At 46.9% G+C, this 10,745-nt stretch overlaps 1 protein-coding gene across 1 annotated transcript; it reads left to right on the forward strand.

Moving 5' to 3' along the window:
• Positions 1-1,362: 1,362 nt before the first annotated feature.
• Positions 1,363-10,519, forward strand: LOC142196149 (uncharacterized). Its single transcript, XM_075266375.1, has 4 exons — positions 1,363-1,513; positions 7,706-8,038; positions 8,496-8,759; positions 10,413-10,519. The coding sequence occupies exons 1-4, from the start codon at positions 1,363-1,365 to the stop codon at positions 10,517-10,519; spliced, it is 855 nt and encodes a 284-aa protein (XP_075122476.1).
• Positions 10,520-10,745: the final 226 nt, after the last annotated feature.

Genomic DNA, 10,745 nt, shown 5'->3' on the forward strand with positions numbered 1-10,745 from the left:
CCGAACACCACTAGGGATAGGGCAAGTTTACACACATATATACCCGCTGCTTTATACATGGGGGGCTGGATTCTGTGTTTGTGCACCTATTTTTAATGAACCAGCAATAAAGAGCGTTGTCCCCTTTTCGTTGTTTACAGTATATAATAGGTAACCCTTGATCCAAAGTGTGCTGCTGCGCCTATCCACAGATGTAGCAGAGCTGACACGTGGACGCAGGCGCATCACCGCCAACCACATTTGCCTAATTATAAGCGGCTCATCGCCAACAACAACCCGCAGACGAAGTCGTGGGCAGAAGCTAGTGTGTGTGTGTGTGTGTGTATATACATACATATACACACACGTGAAAGTTTGTGTGGATGTTTGTTCCTCGATCATGCAAAAACGGCTGAACAGATCTGAATGAAATTCGGCACACAGACAGATTATAACCTGGATTAACACATCGGCTACTTTTTATCCCGGTAAATGACATGGCTTCATGACTGTTATGAATTTATGTTCACATACTATATTACACTGCTCCTGCAGCAGCTTATCTCAGGTCTGTTATCTCTCTGTGTAAACACTCAGCTAACCCTTGTGTACATGCATTTGCATATTATCTGCTCCGCTCCAGGCAGTGCTGACACACTGGGTGGGAAAACACCTTTAATCCAAATTGGCAGTTTGCTACTTTTAAACATGCTGGGCAAAAGAAAATATAATAATAATACATTTTATTTATATAATTTTGCACCAAATCTAATTTGGTGCAAAATTCTAAGACAACGACAGCTATGAACGTAGACAGAAGTCAGAGTTCTCCTCAAGCGGAGCTTAGGGGGATCATTGGCGACAACAACACGCTCATTATGTGGCGTTCTAGCAAGCTGCTGAGATGTCGGAATAGTCAAGGGCATAGCACGAGGAATGCATTGAGTAGCAGGCCAGCTTAACAGCTGCTGAAACGCCAGAGCAGGTGGATCATCAACGCCAACATGTTCATTATATAGCATTCCAGCGAGCTGCTGAGATACCGAAAGAATCACGAGCACAGCGCAAGGAATGAGTTCAGCGGCAGGCCAGCTTGATGGTTTCTGAAATGCAAGACTTTTCAGTTCCCTGCTCTGTGATAGACTTAAGCAGTATCAGCGTGCACAGCACGCCTGATGCTCCAAATCCCAAGGGCCCCCATGGTGTTGGGGGCCACGGACAATTGCCCAGTTTGCCCCAACCCCTTAATGCTGGCCCCACTGATGCAACTGACATATGTGAACCTACCCTTAAGGAGTGCAGATAGACATGAGACTGATGCATGGATGGATTAATAAAACCTATAGCTCTGTACACTGTGTAAACCTGGGAGTTTGTAAATGCATGGCCTGTACAGGAAACACTGAAGATCTGATGGAGCAGAAGGCACATTCCGCAGTCTGCACGAAGAAGACCAATGAGGGGTCAGGACAGCAAGCACATGAGGAGGAAGACAACGAAGTACAGCAGGATAGGGTTATTTTAGTGCATCTCCGTATGACAAGAAATCACTGAGCTCCAATGCAAAATCTGTACCAGGCCCCCAACTATAATGTCTTGGCTATAGTACTGCTTTGCATATAATGGGATAAGACACCTTTTGGGCCCCATAAAGGTAAGTTCACACGGGGGTTTTTGGTCAGGATTTTGAGGCCGTATCCACCTTCCCATTCATTTCAGTGGGAGCCGGTCAGTTCTTTTTTTCCGGGAGCCGTTTCTTTCGACTCCTGGAAAAAAGAAGCGAGATGCTCATTCTTAACCACTTCCAGACTGCCCATAGACTATATATACATCCGGATAGTGGTTGGGGGACGTACCGGTACGAGATTGTGCAATTGCTGAAGCTGGGAGCCGGCTGTAACTTCAGCTGGATCTCCTAGAGAAGAACGTGAAGGTTTATTCCCTCCCCTGCCTTCTCGATCGATGTGTATACAGCACTCAATAAGCGCTGTATACACAGCTATGCGTGCCGCCATGATGGGGCCACCCTCTGACCCGGCGTTCACGTCATCCGCCGGGATCAGTGGCTTGCAAGAGCTGCTGGGTCCTACAGTACACAGATCAGCTCTGTATACAGCGTGCAGGAGGCTGGATTCCTCCTGCAACTGGGGCTAAATGTACCAGCTCCAGATATAGGGGAAATCAGCCTCCAGTACAAAAAAAAAAGTGATCAGATGTCCCCAAAGATCTATTATGACCTTATGGGGACACAATCTGAAAAAACAATATATATATACATATATATTAGTTTTTAAAATGTAAATAAAATAATTTAAAAAATAAATTAAAATAATACACCAATGAAATGCCGTTCTTAAAGGTTATAGCCCCACCCACGACGACACCATACAAAATAAAAATTACTGTAACGGAGAGGAAAAACTATTTTATAAAGTTTTTCAGTTGCTCTTTGTTATTAAATAAAAAAAAAAAAGTAAAGTGAAAACCCAAAAAAAAATTAAAACTCATTCGAAAATAAAAATAAAGCCCTATGTGTCCCCGAAAAAAGACGCAGCCCTCCAAACCGCACATACAACAAAACCCCTAAAATGTGTCTGGTCCTGGACCACAAAATGGCCCAGTACTGAAGTGGTTAAAGGGGCTCTATCACTGGCAAAAGTCATTTTTATCTAATCACATCCTTGCATAGGCTTTAGAAAGTCTATCCCACACCTACCTTTAGTATGTAAATTGCCTCAGTGGTTTTTGAGTCCATTTTTATTCATATGTTAATGAGCCTCCAGCCAGCACAGGAAGTTCCCAGCAGCACTGGTCCCTGCTATTATCTTCTATGTGTGTGAGGCAAACAGGAAGCGGAGTCATCAGCAGCAGCCTCCCATAGGAAACCATAGGAGTGCACGATGCATAGCATGTGAATAAAAACGGACTTATTCCGAAAGCACTGAGGCAATCTACATACTATAGGTAGGTGTGGAAGAGACTTTCTAAAGGCTATGCAAAGGTGTGATTAGTTAAAAATGACTTTTCCCAGTGATGGAGCCCCTTTAAGGCTGAGTCACCTCGCGATTTGGCCTGAAGACACTCCCTCCTCCAGACTAGACCCATTCATTAGGCCTAATCTGGAGCGGAGTGTGCAACTGGATGTCGGTGCAGTGCATCGGCATTCAGTCACGGCTACCCGTATTTTGGACCGCCTTGGGTTCTGAGTCAAAACCCCGTGTGAACCCGGCCTAAGGCTCATGAGTCTTGGTGTGACTTCACCCTCGCAAATTATGACTTTTCCTCAGTCAGTTTCAGAGAGTAATTGATGCTGCAGCTGCATGTGAGACCTTCTCATGGCTCCCTGATGTGCACCTGATGCTTAGGGCCATTCACCCCCATAACTGCACCCTGGTGAGTGACCAAATAGCTCAGAGAACACTTGGGGTGTGTGCACATTACAAGGCGGCTCAGCAGATACATGAAGGGGGCAGGTGCTGGTATCAGGATTAGCTGTCTGGTTTTCCTTTTAGTTGCAGTGTGCCCCCTCTGTATCTGCAGGGCTTACACCCGGGATATGTAGACCACAGGCGGGGAACCATTGGCCTAAGTAATGGCAGTGACCACAGAGCAGTAATAATCTGCGGGGGCCTGAGCTTACACAATGTCAGCAAGAAAAAGTGAGACGTATTATCACACCTGCTAACTGGTGGCGCCCCCTATGGGCATGGCCACATCCTTTATCTGGTGATGTGGGCACTAGCTGTGCTGGCTACACCACTTTCCTGTTGTGCCCAAGATCCATACAAAAGTGACTGCTTCCCCGGCAAAGAAGGTGGGAGGGGTGCAGAGGTCAGCCCCAGAGTTTCTGGGAGAAATGGCTCACAAGCAGGGGCGGATCCAGGGCCGGGCAACCGCCTGGGGCCCCACGGCCCGGACCTAACAAAATGGACGCCGATGAGCCGAATACATAGGCGTTTAAAGCAGGAGCTGTTGCAGCTCAGCTCCTGCTTTAACGCTGAGCTCCGGCATTTGTAGCCGCGATGTGATGACGTCACATCGCGCCTACAATATGTGTATGAGGGAGAGCGCTGCGAGGGAACGAGGAAAGGTGAGTGTGTGAACAGCATGACGCTGGGGCAGATGAAGGGGGGGGGGGGACATGAAACTAGGGGTAGATGAAGGGTGTATATGAAAATGGGGGAGAGATGGAGGGGGGACATATAATTTACAGGTGACTGTAGTAGGATTATACTGTGTGGAATCACATGAAAAATGAATGAGAATGGGTGGAGTCAACATAAAAATGGGTGGGGCCTAATTTGCTGGGCGCGCCGCACGTTTTATTCCCTCTTTCTAGTCTTCAACAGTTGGGAAGTACAGGTTAGAAGTGCGAGACCCCCCAGTAAGTAGGGCCCCGCCAAAGTCAATTGCCCAGGGCCCCGCAAAAACCTGGATCCGCCACTGCTCACAAGTATGTGTAGTATGGGGTTAGTGATGTGCCAATCTACCCTTACGGCCTTCTCCGGTCACACCCAGAGCTGCAGTCAGCAGCATTATATCTTATTCTCCAGTCACACCCAGAGCTGCAGTCACCAGTCAGCAGCATTATATCTTATTCTCCAGTCACACCCAGAGCTGCAGTCACCAGTCAGCTGTTACATTATAGCTTGTCCTCCAGTCACAGCCAGAGCTGCAGTCACCAGTCTGCTGTTGCATTATACCTTGTTCTCCAGTCACATCCAGAGCTGCAGTCACCAGCATTATATCTTATTCTCCAGTCACATCCAGAGCTGCAGTCACCAGCATTATATCTTATTCTCCAGTCACACCCAGAGCTGCAATCACCAGTCAGCTGTTACATTATAGCTTGTCCTCCAGTCACAGCCAGAGCTGCAGTCACCAGTCTGCTGTTGCATTATACCTTGTTCTCCAGTCACATCCAGAGCTGCAGTCACCAGTCTGCAGCATTATATCTTATTCTCCAGTCACACCCAGAGCTGCAGTCGCCAGTCTGCTGTTACATTATATCTTGTCCTCCAGTCACATCCAGAGCTGCACTGACTACTTCTGAGATCTGTGAGGCCATGACTGATGCAGCTCCCAGAGGTGACTATCACAGCCCCGTCCTGTCTCTATAGACGTGGCTGCTTATGTCGGGGTCTTTCCATTCACTTCTATGGGAGTTCTGAGAACAGACGGGCGGAGAGGATCACTAATTCCAGAGATGAGCTGCGGCCCGGCTGTCCTGTGTGATTGGTCAGATCAGTCAGTATATTGGGGCGGGTGTACAGTCAGACCTCCCATGGAGAAGGTGGGGGCGTTTACTGACAGTCCCAGCCGTCCCAATCTCTGTGCGCAGTGCGGCAGATTTATTAACAGTCATTGTTGCAAAACTACCCCTGATATTTGGATGTCCCCGTGTACGGGCCGTGCATGAACCCCAATACAACCCACAGCAAGGGCGGCACATGGGAGGCGTCAGTACTATATATGGGCGGGGTTAGGGTGGATTACAGCCGTCTATTGGTTTAGGGTACATGTAGAGTGGGCGGGCTCTCAGTCCCGGGATACACATGGACCTGGTCACATCTCCTGTCAGGTGTCCGGTACTCGGTAAGTGGCTGCTCCTTTCGTGTCCCGGTATCTTCCCGGTGCTCGGTCAGTTGTCAGTCTCTCCTACATCTCCTGTCGGGTCTCCGGTGTCTCCCGGTTCTGCCCCTTCTCTAGCTCAGTCATAGACTGTGAGGTGCACAATACAGCGAACATACCGGGCCCCTGCAGATACCACCGGGGGCCCCTCCATGCCCCGCCCCTCGCCGGGTGCACGGACAGAACCCTGCGGCTCCTCAGCGCTCATTAACCCTTACAGGACACGGCATCTCCTCAGTAGAAGTAGCAGATGTGGGCGGGGCTCGTGGATGTTGTGTGTGACAGCCAGTCTGTAAAGGGCGGGGCTAGTAAAATCAGACTGGGCGTGTTTGTTACTCAAGAGGACGTGACGTAGTCATCGCGAGAAGGCGTGGTTCACTCAGAGACGTGATATGATTGGTCGAAGTCAGAAAGCGCGTGGGCTTAGAAAAATAAACGGTACTACAACTCCCAGCATACTCCTGGATGGGGATAATACGCCTCTTACTATTGGCCAGGAAGGAAATAATAACCATCCAATCACAGCGCAGCTTTCATTTATCAGAAGCAGTGTAAGAAATGAAAGCTGCGCTGTGATTGGTTGCTGTGGGTGACTGAGTATCTGTAGGAGAGTTTTTGTGAATCTGCCTTTGTATGCATAAACTTTATTTACAATTGTAGACTGTAGAGAAGCGTACGTGTTAACCCTTTATGGTCTCCTGTGCACTGTACTAGGAGAGCTGATACTACTGGGAAATAACATGACGTTATATATGTATCTATACGTAACCATTCCTATAATGTCCGGCCTTGTCTCACATACAGACCCAAGTATGTAACATGTATGATGGTTATCCCTGCACTATCAGAGGGGCCGGCCTTACAGCTCAGTGCCATCATTATGCGCTGAGGACCGCCCCCTTGACAGTACAAGGCTATATAAGAAGAGATAAGATAATCTTTTAATAGTAACACATTGGGGAAATTTCAGCATGTTACCGCAGCCTAGTAATACAGATACAGGATAATACACAGGAATATATTACAGACGTAGACACACATAAGAAGAGAAGAGAAGATATACTAGGAGTCCATAGCAGCTAAGGAAAAACGGAAGAGAAAGAGGAAGACTTCATAGTCATAATCATTAGTTCTCTGTGCGGAGTGTCTTCGCTTGGTCTGATGTAGATTATACAGCCTGGTCGCGGTTGGAAGGAAGGACCTGCGATAGCTCCTTCTCACACTTGGGGTGAAGCAGACGGTCGCTTACAGTGCTGCCAAGTCCCATCAAGGTCTCATACATGGGGTGGGATTTGTTCTCCCACATGGAGGTCACCACAGACAGTATCCTTCTGTCACCCATCACCTGTACTGGGTCCAGGGGGCTCCCCAGGACAGAGCTTGCCCTCCTATATATAAGTGTTCCATCAGGGAGCCGATGACTCTGAGCTGTGCGGTCATCCCCTCTACAGGTCCCTAGCACTGGTGCCGCACACTCGTCGTAATAGTGGTGCTTCTGAAAGATTCCACTAACACTTCATTTGTCAGTGTGTGTGCACTGCCTGGAGCAGATCAGATAGTATGCAGATGTTTGTACACAATGGACTGAGGGTTAGCTGAGTGTTTACAAAGAGAGATAACAGCCCTGGTGAGATAAGAGCAGTGTAATATAGTATGTGAACATAAATTCATTACAGTCGTGAAGCCATGTCATTTACTGGGATAAAAAGTAGCCAATGTTTTAATTGAGGTTACAATCTATGTGCCAAATTTCACTCAAATCCATTCAGCTGTTTTTGCGTGCTTTCACATTTATAATATTAGTAGGATAGGATACACAACGTTGTGATGTAACTGCTTATTCCTCATCAATAAACCACAACCCTTCATTCTGTCTATAGGTGTGTGCTGTGATTCTCTATTATTACAGTGATACTGAATCTAACAGCGCTGATATCTGTGCCACTGGAGCACACACAAATCTGACAGAGCCCTGAATACCGCGCACAGCTACCCAGTGCTATATAACACCGCACATGTTAGAGGACATGGAGAGAAGTGCCCACATGGCGGCTCCGCTTCATTCTTAGGTCTCTCCCTGTTTGTGTCTCCACAGGTCTCCTCATCCTCCTGACCGCACTATCACTCTCATCAGGCGCAGACTATGTGCGGAGAGGATCAGACATCACTGACTGCAGCATGAAATGTCCTAATGTAAATGGCATCCTGATGCTCTACAAAATCTGCAGAGGTCATGAGACTAATATGGTGGGGCTGTGGTGCGATACTATGTGGCACAATAACATCTCTGATCCCAGATTCCATCTGAACACAAGCAGCGGGTGCTGGACCCTGACAGATGCCGGGAAGAACGACTCCTGTGTGTATAATACTGTGTATCACAACAGTCCAGGAACCCTCACGCATTCTAAAGACATCACCGTAATAGGTAAGGCAGAGTTCTCATCTGTTCCTATGCAGGGCTAATCAGTCTAAAACTGCTTAACAAAAAAATCCTGCAGGACGCACAACAGACCATAGTCTAGTCAATGCGGTCGCTCAGGCTCCGATGGTTTTCTGACAGACCAGAAGAATGGAGACCCAGCAGTGGTGTGTACCTAATGTAATAGCAGATCACAAAGCACCGGACATTTCTCTGTTCTTCTCTATGGGGAACCGGAATCCTTGTAGCATATAATAGAGGCTGATAACACATGGTCAGTAGTCACTGGGGACTGTATGTGGGGAGGCGGCAGCAGATTATATGACTAATGGTCAGTATATGGGGCAGGTACTGGGGGTCTGATATTGACAGCAGAGCTAGCACTCTATCCCCAGCCCCTAGATTCATGTCCATGCTGATGTCACATGACTGATGGTGACCGACCTTCTCCTGATACTTCCAGATCCAGTTCTCATCTCCAACATCACCAGTAACTCCAGCTGGCTGGGTCAGGACATTGCTGTGAGCGTCCAGTTCTCTGGAGAGGAGGCGGCTGTGACCTGGGAGGTGGACGGGGGGCCTGTCCCTGACCGATACCGGCTGATAGATGACAATAGGACCATGATCATCCCAAGTGCCCGGATAGACGATGCCGGGAGGAAACTCCATGTCCATATCACAAACCCAGTCAGTGAGGAGACCCGAGAATACCAGCTGGAGATTACAGGTAAGAGGGGTATTACTGGGGTATTATACACACCTCACACCTTCTATACCCCATGTACTGGAGATTACAAGTAAGAGGGGTATTACTGGGGTATTATATACACCTCACACCTTCTATACCCCGTGTACTGGAGATTACAGGTAAGAGGGGTATTACTGGGGTATTATACACCCCTCACACCTTCTATACCCCGTGTACTGGAGATTACAGGTAAGAGGGGTATTACTGGGGTATTATACACCCCTCACACCTTCTATACCCCATGTACTGGAGATTACAGGTAAGAGGGGTATTACTGGGGTATTATACACCCCTCACACCTTCTATACCCCATCTATTCTTGTTTGTTTTTTTTTAAGAATTATGCAACTTATGCAACAAATTAGATTTTCTTTTTCCTGGCATGTTTAAAATTGGGAAACTGTCAATTTGAATTAAAGGGGTTTTCCCATCTCAGTGTGTCACACTCTAGGCAGCATGCTATTTGTCTCCCCCTCTCCCCCCTCTGGCTGAACAGGACACAGAACAGCAGTTATGTAGATCAGATAATATGCAGATGCTTGTACACAATAGACTTGGTGTTATCGGTGTGCTTACATAGAGAAATAACAGACCAGGCTTTATCAGCAAACTGCAATTAGCTGAGAATGGCCTGCAGGCAAGAGCAGTGTAATATAGTATATGAACATAAATTCATAACAGTCATGAAGCCATGTCATTTACCGGGATAAAAAGTAGCCGATGTGTTAATCCAGGTTACAAACTATCTATGTGCCAAATTTCATCCAAATCCGTTCAGCCTTTTTTTGATGATTGAGTAACAAACGCACAAACTTTCACCTTTATAATACAGTGGTCAAAAAAATAAAGGGACCCTCCAATAACACCTCCCAGATCTGAATGAGTGAAATCTTCTCATTGTTTGTTCTGTACAAAGTTGAATGTGATGACAACAAAATCGCACAAAAATCATCAATGGAAATCAAATTTATTAACCAATGGAGGCCTGGATTTGGAGCCCCCCCCCCCCCCTCCCCAAATTAAAGTGGAAAAACCCACTACAGACTGATCCAACTTTGATGTAATGTCCTTAAAACCTGTCAGTATGAGGCTGAGTAGTGTGTGTGGCCTCAACGTGTCTGTATGACCTCCCTACAACGTCTGGGCCTGCTCCTGATGAGGTTGTGGATGGTCTCCTGAGGGATCTCCTCCCAGACCTGGACTAAAGCATCTGCCAACTCCTGGACAGGAGACCATCCACAACCTCATCAGGAGCAGGCCCAGGCGGTGTAGGGAGGTCATACAGACACGTTGAGGCCACACACACTACTCAGCCTCTTTGGGACATGTTTTAAGGACATTACATCAAAGTTGGATCAGCCTGTAGTGGGTTTTTCCACTTTAATTTTTTTTTTTTTGGGGGGGGACCTCCAAATCCAGGCCTCCAGTGGTTAATAAATGTGATTTGTGTGATTTTGTTGTCATCACATTCAACTTTGTACAGAACAAACAATGAGAATATTTCACTCATTCAGATCTGGGAGGTGTTATTGGAGGTCCCTTTATTTTTCAAGTAGTGTATTAGTAGGATTATCAGATAATTCTATATATTATGGCCGCTCTCTCTGATATGTGACATTTCTCTTCTGGCAGCTCCTCACAGATCACTTGTTCCTTTTCTTGTTGCTCTTCTGGTTATATTGTTGGGTCTCTCTGTTGGGATCTTTCTGGTAAGTCGGTTTTGGGTGATTTTACTGTAGATACTATGTGTATGTATGAGATAAATCCGTGATATATATAAGATGCTATATTTTATGTTTCTAGTGCTATAAGAAGAAGATAATAAAGCCCAGGGATGAGGAGGTGACGATGAACGGTCACTTAGTAGTAAATGGACGTCCCCCCAGGAGCCGATCAGATCCAGGTCTGTTATATTCAGTCTTGTACTTTGCCGTGTTTCTTCCTCTTAGTAATGATCTGGTGACG

This window comes from Leptodactylus fuscus, chromosome 2 (assembly GCF_031893055.1).
Source record: "Leptodactylus fuscus isolate aLepFus1 chromosome 2, aLepFus1.hap2, whole genome shotgun sequence".
Lineage (NCBI taxonomy): Eukaryota > Metazoa > Chordata > Amphibia > Anura > Leptodactylidae > Leptodactylus > Leptodactylus fuscus.

Coding starts and splice junctions, on each gene's coding strand:
- LOC142196149 (XM_075266375.1), top strand. CDS start 1,363: ATGGCCTGTACAGGAAACACTGAAGATCTGATGGAGCAGAAGGCACAT. Junction 8,039..8,495: donor TAAAGACATCACCGTAATAG/GTAAGGCAGAGT, acceptor TGATACTTCCAG/ATCCAGTTCTCATCTCCAAC. Junction 8,760..10,412: donor ATACCAGCTGGAGATTACAG/GTAAGAGGGGTA, acceptor CTCTTCTGGCAG/CTCCTCACAGATCACTTGTT.